Source organism: Mesoplodon mirus, assembly GCF_964341445.2.
Source record: "Mesoplodon mirus genome assembly, chromosome: 7".
Lineage (NCBI taxonomy): Eukaryota > Metazoa > Chordata > Mammalia > Artiodactyla > Ziphiidae > Mesoplodon > Mesoplodon mirus.
Genome location: NC_138983.1, coordinates 46880544 through 46899821, shown reverse-complemented (window position 1 = coordinate 46899821; position 19278 = coordinate 46880544). Strand labels below are relative to the sequence as shown.

At 38.4% G+C, this 19278-nt stretch overlaps 1 protein-coding gene across 7 annotated transcripts in view; it reads right to left on the bottom strand.

Annotated features, from left to right (window-relative positions):
* DLG2 (discs large MAGUK scaffold protein 2) overlaps nt 1–19278 on the bottom strand; it is a 1227261-nt gene that overhangs the window by 603724 nt on the left and 604259 nt on the right. For all 7 annotated transcript variants that reach the window (XR_014294598.1, XM_082627349.1, XM_082627348.1 and 4 more), the window contains one exon: nt 14940–15064. Coding sequence is in view for 6 of the 7 variants with exons in the window: in XM_082627349.1 (XP_082483475.1) it covers nt 14940–15064 (125 nt within the window). In the remaining variant the exon portion in view is untranslated. The remainder of the gene's footprint in view (nt 1–14939; nt 15065–19278) is intronic.

Here is a 19278-nt window from a genome sequence, read left to right as displayed (position 1 = left end):
GGTCCTGATGTTTGTGTTCTAAATACCGGACTAACCTGCATAACTAAAAATGATTTGGGCTGAATTCAGATAACACCTGGTCTTTATAGACAAATTCTAGGTCACTTGCCTGAGGCTGACTTGTAAATTATCTTAACTCAGAGTGTGGAGTAAAACTGATACTGAATGTTAACACCTCTCCAGATACTTGGTAAAAACTGTTGTTCTTAATTCAGTCCACTGGAATGTAAAAGAAAACTTCTGATCTATAATTTTTAAAAAAGAAAAAAGTTTGTAATAAGGAGCACTGGAGCCCATTTTCAAGCATTTTAAACCAAGAAATGTGTAACAACTGATCTAGGGATAAGTTAACCTGGTTTTCTCTAATAGCTATCAAATTTTAAAATCCCTTCCACAAAGATATTCACTGTAATGTAATAAACAAAGTAGGGTAAAAGTTAAATAATGTTATACTCATATAACATGAAATTATGCAGCTATTTAAATTGTTTACAGTTTAATGTAAGAAAAACGTACTTTTTTAAGGTAAGAAAATGCCTATGTTGTGGTATTAAATGAAAAAGATAGAATGAAGAGTTCAACTATATAAAACCATGCACTGAATATGAAGGAACATAATAAACAAATCATTTTCGTGATGGGATTGTGAGCAATTCTAATTTACTTTATAAATATCTATATTTCCCATATTTTCTATAATGAATATGCATTACTTTCTCATCAGAGAATTACATCATCTTCAAAACCAATATTATTTGATCTTTATTATCTTCCTTTCATATAAAGTTGCCTAGACCTCCAATTCATGCCAATCAGTCATTTCCTGAAGAACCAAAATTTTGGGTGTCACTTAGGTGTGTCTGTGTTTTTAATTTTTAACACTATGACATGGGATGTTGGCAGGGATCTGTGATTATAGATTCTTAAGTATATGTTCAATTATTCATCTGCAGTTAATTGCAGCCATGTGCTGTGGTGGGAAGAACATGGATTTTGGAATCAAACAGACTCAATTAGAATTTTGGCTCAGCTGCTTATAGCTTAACCTCTTTGAGCCTCCATAAGCTTATGGAAGTAAGCTTAATAGGTGGCAGCTCGTATTTTCCAAGTGTCTATTGTGAGTAAGGGGCGGTGCTAGTAAGGATGTCATAGAATAAAGAATAAATAACATGAGGTTTCAGACCCACAGAATGGTGGCATATTAAGAGGGCTTAGAGATTCCCATGTTCCCTCTCTTCAGATATAGTAGTCAAGAAAATAAGTCATCTAAAGCAAATAAATAAGTTATCACAAAGGCAAAGGAAGACGTATTCTCTATAAATTGGGATGAAGGCAACAAAACTTAATATGAGAAATCCTAAAAGCCAAGAACTCTACCAATAACATACATATCCTGTTCATTTTATTTTTACTAGGCCCTAAAACTCAATGAATGTAATTTCCCTTATTGTACCTGCCAATTAACCTTTAAGGGATTAATGTTCACTAATGATCACTTCATAGGAATCTACAAAGCCCTGGGGAGGTGAATTTATGGGGTCTACCTCCCCTCTCCCACAACAGACATATTCTGGAATTCCCTGACTGCAGCCCACTTTAGTGGCTGTATGGACCTCTTTCCCAAGTTCAAGTTCCTAAGGGTTGATGGTGCAGGCTTTATGCACAGCCAGAGGCTCAAAGAATAGGTCAAAGAACAGCTATTCTTGGGAGGATGTGGATGAAGCTTGGATATGCAACCTTGAGAGTCACAGGCATGCCCCCAGGGCCCTCACAGTGCAGGGAGGAGCTGGAACTAGGAAGGGAACTGGGGGAAGGGACTGTGAGCTGGGGACTGAGGCCTGCTCTCCCTGTGCTGAAATTTCCAGTGCACGACTCTAAAAATTCTAAGTTCTAACCAGGTTTTTCAGTCTCAGCTTCCTCTAGGAAACTAAAGTGCAATGTACAGAGGTGGGTGGGAAGGGGATGTGGGAGGGTGGAGGGATATCTTGTGAGCAAAGGTTGCCTGGCTTGGACTGGGCAGTGTGAAGAGAAACCTCACTTGGGAGATGGAAGATGGTATGTAAGTCTCCATTTTGCTGTGGCCACACCCGCTGCGTAGAAACTGAATGAATAGAAAGTAGCTCTAATATATATATAATACATTTCTGATTTTGGCATCTGTTAAGCCAATTTGCAATGACACGATGCTTGCACAAAGCTTACCACATTATTGGACCTTTCTAAATAATGACATAATTTATAACTGTTCATTCTTGAAAATAACTGGGATTACTATTGAACTAGAAACCAGGAGATAATTTGCGTGTCTTTCCCTCCTTCCCCCAAACCATTTCGTTTTTGGTAAAGATCCCAAGGAGCTATTTGATAAAATCAATATCAAATACAGTTTTAGAATATTAGAATAATAACATTCCTTCTGGGAAGCTATTAGAAATAAATAATAACAAATGCCTTCTCAGCACTTAAAGTTGTGATCAGCTCTTTGCTATAGTAATGTGATGAAGATTACATCTTCTCAGAGTTACAGATTTAATCAAAACAAAGGATTGATTTACTGGCCATGATAATAGTATTCTGAATGTCTCAGACTGTCAACGAAAGTCAAATAAATGATCAAAATTTGATTTTGAAACTGAAAATTCCCAAAGATCTTCTATTATACTTATTTTATGGAGAAAGATGCTAAGGTTAAGAAGGCTGTGGAACCTTCTCAAGGTCTCAGAGCTAGTTAGTGGCAGAGGTGCTCAGGTATCTCTCTGACCTTCACTAGAGCAGTTCATCTTGTTAACTTTCAGTGTGAACTAGAAGTTTGGGTCTACACCTACAAATAATGTCAGAAATTGCTCCCTATACACAAAGTAGGGACTAGAATTAAATCAAAATATTTAGAGCCTCATGGAATCAATCTTAAGGGGTAAGAATCACCACATCTATGTTTCAATAATCCTATTGTTCCTTTGTGAAAAATCAATATGTTCTTTTCTTCCTTAAGTATATTTGGATAACTGGACTTGAAAAACTCTGAATTAATTCTCCTAAATTTTAATGCACTTCACTGATTTGTTTTTGGCTTTTGAAAATATAAACTTTACTTATCAGATCATTTTTGTAAATTATTGATACTTTAGCAGCTAGCACACAAGGTCAAATATCTGCTAGTTTATCTAGGAAATAGGAGCATTGTATGATATTTGCCTACTTTAAAGATTATTTAGACCATGTAGGCATGGAGCCCAAACCAAAGGTATTCTCTACTTGGTGAACAGATTCAAGAACTTTCCTAAATGATGGAACTTCAGATGAATTAAATCTATAACTTGACAGCAATATGAAGAAGTCATGAGCTTTCTGAAACTAGAAAAAAAATTCTCAGATTTGTATATAAGAATGAATATTTTATGCAAGAAAAGAATGATGGATATTTTTATAGCAGATTTATTGAGATATAATTTATGTACTTTAAAATTTGCCCTTTCAAAGTGTACAATTTAGTGATTTTTAGTATATTCACAGACTTGTGCAATTATTAGCTCTATCTAATTTTAGAACACTTTCACTGTGTCCAAAAGAAATTCCATACTCATTACTAGCCCCTTTCAACCATAAATTTACTTTTATATCTCTATGGATTTCCCTATTCTGGAATCTCATAGAAATAAAATTGTACAATATGTAGCCTTTTGTATCTGGCTTCTTTCACTTAGAATATTGTTTCTAGGTTTATTGATGATGTAGCATGCATAAGAACTTCATGCCTTTTCATGGCAGAATAATATTCCATTGTATGAATGTATCACAATTTAACCATTCATCTGTTGATGGACATTTGGATTGGTTCTACTTTATGGCTATTATAAATAATGTTACTATGACATTCATGTACAAGTTTTTTGTATGAACACATGTTTTCAATTCTCTTTGGGTATATACTTAGGAGCAGAATTGTTATTCTTGCAATAACTCTTATAACTTTTGAGAAACTGCCAGACTGTTTTCCAAAGTGGCTGTACCATTTTACCTTCTCACCAGCAGTGCATGGCAGGTGATGATTTCTCCACATCCTGGATAACATTTGTTATTATCTATCTTTTTGATTATAGCCATCCTACTGGGTGTGAAGTAGTATCATTTTGTAGTTTTGATTTGCAGTTCCCTAATAAATAATATTGAACATCTTTTTATGTGCTACTGGCCATCTCTATAACTTCTTTAAAGAAATATTTATTCAAATATGTGGTAGGCTGAATAATATCCTTCTAAAAAGTCCAAGTCCTCATCTCTGACCTGTGAATATGTTATATTATAAGCCAAAGAGACTTTACAGATGTGGTTAAATTAAGAATTTTGAGATAGGGAGATTATCCTAAATTATGTGGATGAGTTAAATATAAACACAGGAATTTAAAGAAGGAGGCAGTCTAGTTATAGTCAGAGGAGAGATTTGACAGAAGCAAAGGTTGAACTGATGCTCTTTGAAGATGGAGAAGAGGGTTATGAGTCAAGGAATTCAGGTGGTCTCAAGAAGCTGGGAAAAGGCAAGGAAATGGACTGTCCCATAGATTCTCTGGAGCTGCCCTATGAACATCTTGATTTTATTTCAGTGAGTCTGATTTTGGATTCCTGACCTCCAGAACTACAAGATAATAAATTTGTGTTATTTTAAGCCCCCAAGTTTTTTACAATGTGCTACAGTATCAATAGGAAATGACTGCAAGTCCTTTGCCAATTTTTAAATTAGGTTGTCTTTTTATTGTTGAGCTGTAAAAGTTCTTTACATATTCTGAATACAAGTCCCTTATCAGATATATTATTGCAAATATTTTCTCCCATTCTGTGGGTTGTTTTCTAACTTCCTTAATGGTGGCCTTTGAAGCAGAAAAGCTTTTAATTTTGATGAAGTCTAATTTATCTGCTTTTGTTTTTGTTGTTGCTTTTTTTTTTTGCTGTACACGGGCCTCTCATTGTTGTGGCCTCTCCCGTTGCAGAGCACAGGCTCCGGACACGTAGGCTCAGCGGCCATGGCTCACGGGCCTAGCCGCTCCGCAGCACGTGGGATCTTCCCGGACCGGGGCACGAATCCGTGTCCCCTGCATCGGCAGGCGGACTCTCAACCACTGTGCCACCAGGGAAGCCCCCTGTTTTTGCTTTTAATGTTATGATAAGAAAGCACTGCTTAATCCAAGGTCACGAAGAATTACTCCTATATTTTCTTCTAAGAGTTTATAAGTTTAGCTCTTACATTTAGGTCTATGATTCATATTTAGTTAATTTTTGTGTATGGTATGAGTTAAAGCCCAACTTAATTCTTTTGAGTGTGGATATTCAGGAGTCTTGGCACAATTTGTTTAAAAAGAGGGGGGATGTTTGCTAAAAAGCTATTTCATTTAACCCATAGAGAGATTTATTTTATTAGATTATGTAACAGTTGACGAAAATCAGAAAACTGTTAGATATGCCTTTCTAGCTGTGAAAGACTGCACTTGTATACTTGGCATACTACCAGATATGTAGCTGAAATTATTCTTCTTGTTTAGAAATTTTCCTGTGTAGTTCTAAGTTGTTGAGGACTTGTTATTACCAGTCACTATGGAATTACTTGCTAATTGACTTTTTTCTTGTCTAAACAGGTTGTCAGCATATTTAGGGCTGATAATTTTTTTTTCTTTTTTTGGGGGGGGCTGATAATATTGATAGAGGAAATCAAAGGACAGAGGACTGTTCTATCTTACCCCTTTTCGTTCTGTGGGCAGAGATGGAAAGAAATAATCTATGAGTCCACTGAGATCCCAATCATACTTTTTTTCTAAGGAGAGTGCTGGTGTAATTTGCACTGGATAATGAAATCTCCCTTCTCATGAAAATCTTGTTCAGGGCAATGGTTGGGCTTTTGTGCTGCTTTTGCCTCAAAATCATAATGAAAGAAAAGTTCACACGGCTTTGAAGACATTGAGAGTCTTTGTCTTTGAATGAAAAATTTAGCATTATTGTAGTCATTTGGTGCAAGAGCCACACATTTGGTGGAAGTTGACACGTTGGACTTGGTAACTCAAGGTTTTTGTTTCCCACCATCCAAACTAATGCAAGTTCAATGTGGAGAGGTATTCTATGGAGTTAGCAATCTCTTATGCTGTTTCACTTACTGGAAATCTTTTATTTCCTTAAACAGTCTGAAAGTGAGTCTTGGGAGTAAGTTTCAGACTGTGATGCTTGAAAGTTGCTCCCTTTCCACTGCTTAGTGCTTCTCATTGGCACAGAAAAATTTTAACTTAGGTTTGCCTTTTCCATTTCTAAGTTATATGATATCTTCATCTTCTGATGATCACCGGTGTTTCTTCTTCTTCTTCTTCCTTTTCCTTTTTCTCCCTCTGTTCTTCCCCTTTGCCTCTCTTTTCCTCATGTTATTATTTAAAAATTACTAGTGAGTTAATGGGTATAAATTAATGAAAAATCAAAAGGATGAATTGCCATGTGACAGCCAAAGGATGATGTTGTAATTTATACACAGAGGTTGTGTTCTTGAAACATTGGTCCTTTACCTCTCGACTTCAGTCAGTATAGTCAAGCCTCAGTATGAACAATAGCTTTCTTATTTGAAATCAACATATATGGCTTTTATAAGGACGAAGCCCACCTTACTTATAAACAGACATAGAAGGAACAAATGAACTTAAAGAAAACTTATTTTTTGTGTTTTTTTTCTACCTTGTCTGGGAGTAGAAATGATTGTGCTGAGGGCTAAGAGATTAAATTGTGTCACTTGTCAGGAAATTGGCAAGTAGCCATCTCTTCTGCCTGCCACTACATGCTGCTTTTGTGCTGTGGATGGGTTTAATAAATGCATTGTTGTGTAAAATGTCATTGCTGCTTTGCCAAGCGGAGGCTGTCATGGGATAGCTCTTCCCCAGGATGACAGATCAATATTGGTCCTCAGCAATCCTGAGACTTGAAGCCACACAGAGGGCATTTTTATGGTTCAGATACAAAAGTTGAAATAAAAACCATTCTTCATATCATGGACATATATCTATTTTGCTCTGGAAGAAAACCTAATGTTCTTTCAAAAATTTTCTAACTTTAAAGATAGGTAATGTTATCAAATTTTAATGACAACTTCTAGAAGAAATAATACAAACGACCTGTTACATTTTTCTAAAAGTTCAATCTTTCTGTTAATCAAATAAATGCAAAGCAAAGCAAGGAAATATACCATTGTTTGCCTTGGTAAACAGCCTAAAATCATATACATTCAAGCACATGAAATGCTGATGACATATTGTAAAATAGTCCCTCCCTAACATCAGTGGTAGAAGTAAAATTTGGTACAGTCCTTCTGGAAGGAAATTTAGCAATATGTATCAAAATTCTTTAGAATGTTCATACCTTTTGGTGCAGAAATTCTACTGCTAGAAATATATCCTAAGGAATTTATGAGAAACAGAGTCAGGGCTTCCCTGGTGGAGCAGTGGTTGAGAGTCCGCCTGCCGATGTAGGGGACGCGGGTTCGTGCCCCGGTCCGGGAAGATCCCACATGCTGTGGAGCGGCTGGGCCCGTGAGCCATGGCCGCTGGGCCTGCGCGTCCGGAGCCTGTGCTCCGCAACGGGAGAGGCCACAACAGTGAGAGGCCCACGTACCGCAAAAAAAAAAAAAAAAAAAAGAGAAACAGAGTCAGCAATGTCTTCCAAAAGACTGCCAGTTATTTAAAATGTGGAGAAACTGAAAACAACCTAAACTCCTAACAATGTAAACAGTAAATATATTATTAAACAGCAATTAAAATATGTATAAGGCTTTTTAAAAAATGATTTGGGGAAAGGTTTATGAAATAAAGTTATATGAAATTAAACAAATGCTAAATATTATATACAGTATGATCTAAACTAAATAAAAATAAGTAAAATAGCAAAAAAATTACCAGAAATAAGTGTAAAAAAATTCTAATACTTATTGACTCTATTTAGTGTAAACATGAACGTGTTGTGTTTTGTTTAGTTTTTATCTACTTTTCTGAATTTTATACATATTCCGCAAAGGACAATTATCGTATCTATAAAAATATATACACAAGAAAAAGAGGTTGCACAGGAAAAGGATCACTATCCAAAGGAATTCATTTAAACCCTCATATGCTCTCTTGCCTTGCCTTTTATTTTTTTGCGGTACGTGAGCCTCTCACTGTTGTGGCCTCTCCCGTTGCAGAGCACAGGCTCCGGACGCACAGGCTCAGCGGCCATGGCTCACGGGCCCAGCTGCGTGTGGGATCTTCCCGGACCAGGGCACGAACCCGTGTCACCTGCATCGGCAGGCGGACCCTCAACCACTGCGCCACAAGGGAAGCCCTTGCCTTGCCTTTTAACTTAGACTTTATCTCACATTTTCCTTATAGCTTCTTGCTCTCACCCTCCCTCCAGCCCAGACTAATTTTCCCAGCCGTCAGATGTAACAGTGTATTTCAGCTAATCTCTGTATCTGCTGTCCCTCACCTTGGGGGACTGGTTTCTTCCCTATTTCTGACCTTGATCCACCCCTTGTTTCTGATTGCTTTTCACATCTTGCCTCCAGGTGTGTGAAGGGCCTGAGCCCAGCCATGAGGCCTGATCAGTGTTTCTGAAGATCAGAGTGTGGTAGTGCTGACAGAGACAAGCCAGTCTGCACCTCAGCCTAAATGAATATTAGGGTCCAAAATGTCATAGAGTCCATATTAGCTTTTTATTGCTCCCTGACAAGTTACCACAGCAGTTGCAGTTTAAAGCAACACATTACAGCTTCCTGATATATATGCTCCTACTTACAATTTACCAGTAAGGGAACTGGAGCACAGAGAGCTTAAAAAGAGGTCCAAGGTCACTTAGCTAGAAAGGAGAACTTGAAACCCAGGTCCTCTACTCCAAATAGTATGTTCTTTCTCCTATGTCTCTCTTCTGAGGCAACCACTGGGACTTGAGTTCAGTTTGGAGTCTGATCTAATTAAGGAGAAAGTCACCTCTCACCTTATCTGTGTCTTAAACCTACACACTTGCTTTATATTGGGTGTGATGGAGCACATACAGGAAGACTTTTCATAATGAACTCAGAACTCCTCGAATAATGTAGATATTAATGTTTTGTTGCTCCTTACCAAATTACCACAAATTTAGCAGCTTAAAACAAGACCTAGGGACTTCCCTGGTGGCACAGTGGTTGAGAGTCCGCCTGCCAATGCAGGGATCACGGGTTTGAGCCCTGGTCTGGGAGGATCCCACATGCCGCGGAGCAACTAAACCCGTGCACCACAACTACCGAGCCTGCGCTCTGGAGCCTGCGAGCCACAACTACTGAAGCCCACGCACTGCAACGAAGAGTGGCCCCCGCTTACTGCAACTAGAGAGAGCTCGTGTGCAGCAATGAAGACCCAATGCAGCCAAAAATAAATAATAAATAAAATAAATAAATTTTTAAAAACCCTAAAAAACAAAAAACAAGACCTATTTATTAGCTCACTGTCTGTATAAGTCAGAAGTCTGACACAGTGTGGCTGGAATCTCTGCTCAGGTTCTCACAAGGCTGAAATCCAAGTGTCAACCGACTACATTCTCATCTGGAGCTGTGGGTCTTCTTCCCAGCTTATAAGGTTGTGGTAAGACACAGGTCCTTGCAGTTGTGAGATGGAGGTCCCTGCTTCCTTGTTAGCTATCAGCCGGAGGCCTCTGTGTGCTCCCAGAGGCCAACCCTGTACTTTCTCACACGGCCTCCTCCATCTTCAAACCAGGAACGGTGCCGAGTACTTCACAGATTTTGAATCTCTTTGACTTCCTCTTCTGCCACCAGCCAGAGAAAGCTCTCTACTTTTAGGGCTCATGTGATTAGATCAGGCTCACCTGAATGTTCTCCCTATCTTAGGTCAACTATGTCATGCACTGTAACAAAATCACAGGAATGATAACTCATCAAAGTCACAGGTTCTATGGATTAGGGTGTGGAATCATGAGGTGTGACATTTTTAGAATACTGCTTACCACAGTGCGTCTTTTAAATATCATTCTTTTTCCCCCTGCAGTATAACTTAGAACATAAATACATGGACATTAGATGTAGACTGCCTATGTTCAAAGTCTGGCTCTAACATTTACTAGCCATACAATCTTGCTAAGTTACTTAACCTCTTATCTCAGTTCCTTGATTTTCTTACCTGAAAAGAGGGAGTAATAAAAGTATAGGTCTCGTCAAGTTGTTATACACTTTAAATGAGTTAATGTGTCAGAAAAGTACTTGGCACACTGAAGTACAATGTTGTCTTTGCTATTATTATTATTGACCTGATTATTATATATCCACCGAAAAGTCCAGATTACTACTCTCCTTGGAGCAGACCCAACACCTCACTTTTCTGGGCCTCAGCTTCTCTTTCAATTTTAATATTATTTAACTGTCAAAAATTTATAAAGTGAAGGATACATCAGAAAAATTTTTACAAGTTCCTAACTCACAGCACCAAAGAATTTGTCAAGTTAAAAAAAAACAAAACAAAACTATGTTTAGCTTGTGGGCTTAGTTTTTAAGTAAGGGAAACATAGCAGATTCAGTTGACTGTATTATAAACTTGAGAATAGAAACACAGAACCTTTTTTAGTACCATACCTGTTTCTAAATGGGTTTTAATTTCATGTTATGATCAAGAGAATAGGGCATGTGAAAAGATAGGAACAGGAAGCTTAGGGAAGGCCATAGAGGATGAACAGGAACTGAAAGAAAGGTGGAAGGGATGAGAGGAGAGAAAAAGAAGAAGGAATGGAAACAATAGAAGAGGAAAGACCACTGAGAGGTAGAGAGGGCTGGTAAGGAAAAGGGGGAAACATTACTAAAATTTACTGAGCATGTACTATATGCTTGGCATAGCTAGGGATTTAGGTTATCTCACTGAATCCTCAGAACAGGTATAATTGTCATCACTTTATAGATAAGAAAACAGCAACCAAAAGAGTTTAATCTTTCCAAAATCAACTATGTTAGTATACAGGCATCAGAACCTACATCTTTCCAGAGTTCATTGTTATTTGCTGATTCCATGTTCAAAAGGACTAATGGTGAGATAGAAAGTACTCCTCACACATTGTTAGTCCAGCTTCAAAGAGTGTTCCTGTTACACTGAGAAAAGACTTAGATGGGCTTAGGTGTTACTGCCACTTAACACTACCTTAGATCATTAATTACTTGAGTCAAGACATTTGGAGTCTAAGGGTCCAAAAGGATACATGCACCCCAATGTTCATTGCAGCACTGTTTGCAACAGTCAAGACATGGAAGCAACATAAATGTCCATCGACAGAGGAATGGATAAAGAAGATGTGGCACATATATACAATGGAATATTACTCAGACACTAAAAAGAATGAAATAATGCTTGCAGCAACATGGATGGACCTAGAGATTGTCATACTGAGTGAAGCAAGTCAGACAGAGAAAGAGAAATATCATATGGTATTGTATGGTATCGCTTATATGTGGAATCGAAAAAGAAATGATACAAATGAACTTATTTACAAAACAGAAACAGACTCACAGACTTAGAGAACGAACTTATGGTTACCAGGTGGGAAGGGTCAGGGGAACAGATATTTAGGGAGTTTGGGATTGACATGTCCACACTGCTATGTTTAAAATGGATAAGCAACAAGGACCTACTGTATGGCACAAGGAACTCTGCTCAATATTTTGCAACAACCTAAATGGGAAAGAATTTGAAAAAGAATAGATATATGTATATGTATAACTGAATCACTCTGAGGTCCACCTGAAACTATCACAGCATTGCTAATCAACTATACTCCAATATAAAATAAAAAGTTAAAAAAAAAAGACATTTGGAGTCTAGTTAAAACAGACCCCCCAAATGATTTATGCCTCAGGATAAGTCACCCATCTGAGCCTCAGCTTTCCCATCTGTAAAAAGTAGGCTTTGAACCAGATAAATTGCTAAATTCTGAAATCTATCTTAATGTCACGCTGCCACATTTTCAACTGAGTGTTATTCTTGAACTCTTAGATGTCCCCAAACCATTCAAGTTCATGGCAGGAAGGAGTTAAGGTGGGAAACAGTCTCAGTGGTAGTAGCAAGGATCTATCACAAAGAACTGGAGACCCACACCAGAGCTGTCTTCACATAGGCACAAGGCTGTGATGCGGATTGGGGAGTTGGTATAGGGTTGCTCCTGTTAGGACCATTGTTCAGAGCTTTTCAGGTCATTCACTGCACAACCTCACCAGGCAAAATTCACATACACAGTCATAGGTCACGGCCCTGGCTCCAGGAAGCCAGAACGAAGACCAGTGGGTAGAGTTCATAATAAAAACAACTGTGGCTCAGTAGAAAAACAGCAAACTTTGTAATTGTTCAGAGTTGTGCATTACTATTGTGAAAAACGTTATCTTTGGGAATTTTTAGGCCAGGAACACATGAGGTAGGGGATTCTCCTATTGAATTAGAGTTTAGAGAGTACTTAAGTGATACACAGCACTCGATTTTGGAATGTATTCAAAGTTAGATGGGTGATCTTCTTAAAATATTTAATTCTTAATTTCCCGAGTCCATATTATTATGGCCATAACTGTACCTGCCTCATATGGCTGTGGTAAGTGTATAGAAGATTGTGTGTCTGTGTGTCTGTGTGTACCTACATCTCTATTTATATTATCAACCTATCTGTCAATCAATCTATGTATCCATCCATCCAACCATCTACCCACCTACCAACCTATCTACTTACCTACCTACCTATCTATCTTAGCCCAATGCTCCACACATGATGAAAGCTCAATAAATGTTAGCTGTCATTATGATTATTCTCTTTACAACTATTGAATGACAATCCCAACACCGCAGAACTCCCTTTTATCTCCGTAGGCATGAGCAAAGAGTGGTGGTACTCTAAGAGATGCCATTTTTCATTCTTAATTGTAGAATAAGCACATAACATGAAGTTTATTTTATCTGAAGCTTAGGGCCAAAGTTTGGCTGAAGCGAAAGTTCCCCTACTTCTAGGTAAAGAGTGGTATGAAATGATTGTGGCCCACTTTTCTGAAGTTTCCTTTAACAACTTTATTTTTAAACTTTTAAAATGGAGCTTCTCCAGGGTCCAGTATTAGCAATCACTATCCCCACCATGAGTCCTAGAATTACACAGCATCTAGTTCTAATCTCTCACTCTGCAGCATGGACATTCCCTCACCCAGAAATTAATTTAGTCAATTCAGCCTGAAAATTCTATTCAAAAAGTACATGTTTCCTGTAGGAGCGTCACTCGTTTCTTTTCTTGTTGATAGGGGAGGCCGATGTACCTGAAAAAAAAGCGTGATTTTCCTCCACAAGCTGCAAAGATGCAGCTGTCAAAAGTAATCACTGCATCAGAACAGTTGGATAGGGAAAAAGTGTCCGTGGCTGCTTTATAAAAAACCAGTAAGCTAGCTTCTTTACACTTAAAAAAGCAGACTAAGGAAGGGCTACAAAGCTTACATTTCTGCCACTTAGGTCACAGTTTTCAGTGTGGCTCCATGCAAGCTAAAACTATTCTTACCTACAGACCTTGGCCTGTGCTACCCTCTCTCCCCACTCATTAATTCACCCTCCTTTTTCTTCTCATTTTATTCACTCACTCATTCATTCATTCAAAAACTCTCTCATTCATTCAGCAAGAATTTATGGATTCACATCTATAATATAACTGCTTGGCCCGAGGAGATTTACAATCTAGTAGAGGTGCTAAAATAACATTGGGACATGCTTTTCTCCCCAAGGAAATCTCTCCTAATTGTTCAATCTACAATTCCTTTAGCTAGTGTTTTATTTATTTATTTATTTGTTTATTTTTAGCTGTGTTGAGTCTTTGTTGCTGCGTGCGGGCTTTCTCTAGTTGCGGCGAGCGGGGGCTACTCTTCATTGCGGTGCACGGATTTCTCATTGCGGTGGCTTCTCTTGTTTGGAACACGGACTCTAGGTGCGCGGGCTTCAGTAGTTGTGGCACGTGGGCTCAGTAGTTGTGGCTCGCGGGCTCTAGAGCACAGGCTCAGTAGTTGTGGCACACGGGCTTAGTTGCTCTGCGGCATGTGGGATCTTTCCGGTCGAGGGCTCAAACTTGCGTCCCCTGCGTTGGCAGGCGGATTCTTAATCACTGTGCCACCAGGGAAGTCCCTAGCTAATGTTTTGATCTCTGATAGAATTTTATATTATTTACCAAGAGCCCCATGTGGGTGACTCTTTTATTTTGCCAAATAATCTTTAGTTCTTTAAAGAGAGGGTCCCTGGCTCAAGCCACCACTATTCTATCCTGAGCAAATCTGGCTCCACTCCAGCTACAGAACCTCACCTGGTGTTTTTCATCCAAGATACGCGATTTCCTTCTTTCCTGGGACCACTTGCTTCTTCTCCCTCTGTGTTCTCATTCAGGTTTGTGGGGCTAATAAATTATTTTTTTAAGACTCAGACTGGAATCTTCTTACAGAATAGCTTTTCGGACACTTTCCATCCAAACTCCTACAGAAAGCCCTTATAAATGGTTGCCAAATCCATGAACACACACAAGGTGCATAACATGGAATTTCTTTGCTAACACTACAATAGTAACAATATATTGTTCTCTACACATTTTATTATTTGCTCATCAGCTCATAGTATTCTTCTTTCCAATCAGACTGAAGGCCTCATGGAACAAAAGATACATCTGTATTCCTTCCTCATACTGCCTGGCTCAATGTTGAATGTGGTAGCCATCAACAAACACAAATTAAATACTAGCTGAAATTCAATAAGTAATAAGAAATCTGGAACGTCATTACAGAAAGCTTGCTTTGACATCTTCTCTTTCAAGTACAGAACTTTTGGAGAATTATTACTCTCCAAAGGTACAAGTACGTCTCATTGATGTGGCAGATTTACTTTCCAAATAATTCTAACATTTCAGATCTTTACCTGAGTCTGCCATCCTCTGCTGCAGCACCTCCAGGTATAATCTTCGTAATAAATATGCCAGGGTCATCTCCAATGTGGGGATTATCTGTCCCTCCAGCAATACTGAATCCCAGGCCAGAATTCCCCTGTAGAAACAATAAGCAGACATTAAATGATGTGGCTGTCACCTAAACCTAGTTCTCTTTGTACTCTGCGTTATCATCTTACTACTCAAATGGAAATCAGGTGATAACAGCCTTGTATGCAAAGCTATAAAGTGCACTGTCAGCAGACAAAGGAAGGTCAGGAACAACACTCAGGTTTGTCCCTGCATTACAAGAATTCAAGGGCCTTATATTTTTGCTTCTAAGAAATGCTTCCTTTATTAGCAATTAAAATGATCATTATGAAGTAGGAAATAAAAGCTTACAAACTGTGTAATATGAGAAAATGTAAAAAATCATTAGTGTCCATTGTAAAAATTATACACACATAGGAAAAAGAATGGAAGGAAATGAGTCACGTGAAAAACATTTGATTTGATAGAGTAGTGAAATTTAGGTGTTTTCATTCTGCTATTTCTGGTATTGTTGCTCTAATACTATTTATCCAGCAAAGAAATGTGTTTTCCTATTAATAAGGAACTTTGACTTCAGAGGGCAGGGACCTCTTCTAGAGTCATAGCAAATGTGAGACACTTTTCAGTAATCAAGAGGTTTTAATTTGCTGTAGATACAGAAAAGGAATGCATTATTGTTGCAGCATGTAAATTTGAATAGTTTATACTCTAATATAGCTTTCATACTTACTCCTGTAGACTATAGTAATTGACATCCAATGTACATATAGCCCTCTAAAATTTGTATGTAATACATAATTAAACATCTCTCCCAAATTCAGAAACCGTCTTACTTATTTTTTATTTTTATATGCTTTTTAAATCTCCATCTCCATGGCTACATTATGTTTCCATACTATATTCTATATTTTTTCTAATTCACATTATATTTTAAGCCATTTCCACACAGCTAGATAGTCTTTATAATTATCCATTTAAATGACTAAATAATATTTCACTCAGGTCATTTATTTAACCAGTCCCTTGTCACTGGATATTTAATTTCTCTATATACTCTTACAACAAATATAGCTTACTAAATTTATGATCACTTGATTAAATTTTGCTCTTGGGTAAAAAGAGATGAGGAATAAGAATTTAGTAGTTAATCCAGAAAAATTAATTAGGGCACTCAGTCAGAAAAGTTCAATGTTAAGATAAGATCAAGTATAACTTGAGTTATACTACCACTGCAAATGTCAAGGTAATGCTTAGCAATTTTTATTGACTGAATTAATAAAACTGAATTTCAGAGGGTTGTTTTCACAATTATACATTGAAAGATTGAAGTTAATAATTCAACCACAGCCACTAAAATCTCATCTTTGTACTTCTGACTTCTCTCTAATTCTGTTTTCTTTGAAAAATTCCAGTGTTCTCTGAACAGAGATATTACTTAGCAGTAGTCAAATAATGAATTTATTTAATATTTATTAAACACCAGCTTTGTGCCTGACACTGGACTAAGCCCTGGAGCTACAGCAGTGAATCTTTCAGTTTATGAGTCATACAAAAGGCAAGTGCAGAGTGTAAGAGTGGCTAACAGGAAAGCCACACATAGGGACTTTTCCTGAAGGTGAAGAGCACTTAGTTACTTCTAAGTGGGTCAGGGTGGGAGTTAGAGAGGAGGATAGAATGTTCCAGGCAGAGGGAAGAACATATGTAAAATCCCTGAAGTAAGAACGGTATGCCAGGTCCAAGAAACAGACAATGAGGCTAGAATGAAGAAAGCAAGGAGGAAAATTGGATGAGATGAGCCTTGATCATTAGGTTCTTCAGAGCAGAATGTATGTGAATCCATTTTTGGTTTTAATTACCTATTGACACCAGATGACTGCATTGGTGTTATATGAATGTCTTCTACACGACTGCCTTGAAGCTAAGGCTTTAGGGATTAAGACCAGGTGATTTCTGCCTTCATGGAATTCAAGGCAGAGCAGAAAAGACAGTGATAGTTTGGTGTTTGGTGATCAGTACATTTTCACTGTATAACCTCAACCACAGTGTCAGGTCTATAGCCACCAAGACAGTATTTAGGTGACTTATGAGACAGTAGAAACTTATAGAATAAGATCTTGGGTTTTAGAAGGAAATGATGGGAAGGTGAATATTTTCAATGTAATTTGGGTTAGCTCCAAAAACATCAACTAGAGTATATTGGTCTTACCAGAGCTGACACCTCAGGGATAACAATTTCTTCATTAATAGGGGTAGGGAAGGAGGCAAGCAGAGATTGGGAGATATTTCAATGGTTTCCCCTGATAATAACAAAATTTTTGGAGAGGGCACTGAATACTTTGTCATTTGAGAAAAATATTCATGATCTAGCTCTTAACCCTGTCTCCTTTATTTCTAGCTTCATACTTTAGCCCCCAGGAACACTGAACTGAACTGCTGTCTCTTTCCTGCACAGTACACATGATAGCTCATCTCTTGGCCTTTACTCATGCTGCATTCTCTACAAGAAATCTCCCACCTCCCCTTTGATGGTTTCGATGGCATCTGCTCCAGGAAATATTAAATGACCACCACAACTCCTCTTCATTGCGTAAGTCACTCCTCTTCTGAGTTTTTGTAAATTTCTCTGCTTAGCTATGTCATATACTGTGTTATTTTGACATTATATATTTATGAGTCTTTCCTTCAAACTGGCCTTATAGTAGGCAGGAACTATACAATATTCATCTTTGTTTCTTGGTTCCTTGTGTGGCACATAGTATTGTTCATTAAATATTTGATGAATGAATGAACAGACCAATTTACTGATAATATTCAAGTTATAAAGAGAACACTCAGAGAGGACACAACAAAAGTCCACAATGTGTTAAGGAATATAATACAGAAGTAGAAGCCATTTTGTTCTGTGTGGCTTCAAGAATAAAAATGGAAAACCCAGAAATTCAAATTGTGGCTTAGCTGAAGGATGAATGATGAGATAAGAGCTGTTCAAATTGGGAATAGGCTGCTTTGCAAGGGAGGGAGGATCCTTCACTCAATGGGCAGCTGGCTAGACACTGAACATGAGGGATCCAAACACCTACTGAGAGGTTAAACTGGATGACTTCAAAGGATTCTTCTGGATCTCTGGCTAGATTTGCAGGAAAACGGTTTTGCCAGCAGGAAAAAAGGGAATGCTATAGGAAACTTTAGAGGGGGATGTAGGTCACTGCTGTATTTTTTAAAACTTATTGTATGAATTCACAGACCTTTGAAGCAACAGCTTTGATGACAACCTAGCAGTATGTAACCATCGTTTTTAGAATTGACTCTCATATGGAGAACATGGTGGCTCTGGCATTTACTAACATACATGCCCCTGCCCTCAAATCCACTCTGAGGAAAGGAATGAGTGAAAAAGGAATGAGTGAATCAGAGAATCCACAATGAAAAGAGGTAGGTAGAATTCTCTGGCAGTCCAGTGGTTAGGACTTGGCGCTTTCACTGCCAGGGGCCAAGGTTCAAATCCTGGTTGTGGAACTAAGATCCTGCAAGCCAGGCAGCACGGCCAAAAAAAAAAAAAGGAGGTAGATAGAGAGATAGAGACAGAGTATAACTGGACCTGTGTTTCCAGTCCCAAAGATTCCCAAAAGCTTTTGTATTTCAGTTAAAACCAATCTGCAAGTTGGGCCTACCCAGTCACCAAGGTTCCTTAGAAGAGGCTCATCTGAATTCGGCTAAGGAAATTATTTAAAGTGCTTTCCCTTCTTCCCTTATTATTCTCTCCCAGCCGACCCTTTCAGGCTTTTGCTACCAGCAGAAGCATTCAGTGGAGAGGGAGAGATAAAAAGCAGCAGTGAAATTACTGCCTGCTGTTCTCCATGGCTGAATCTCTCCAGTCTCCTGACAACTATCCCAGAGCCAACCAGCCACAAGGGCAGACCCCAGAACCTCTCTCTCTGAGCACCCATCTTTCCATGTGAACAGGCAGACCCCTGGCTAACACCCTTAGATCCTGAAAATTGTGACTAATTAATTGAGTGTTGGTACCTGACACAGTCAATGGAAACTGCAAGGTGCCATGCTGGTGAGGGCAGCCTCTGTATAGAGTTCCAGGTGGAATGCTGTTTCCTTGCAGTTGGGCAGATTCCATGCCTGAGAATGTGGCTGGCAGGGACCATTCTTTCTCCTGGTTCCCAGTCCTCCACATTGGCTGACTCTCCCCCAGGAGCACAAGCCTATTGTCTAGCCAAGTTGTACTTTCTCTTTCATGTACTACACTCTATCTTCTCTCAGAAAGAAAAA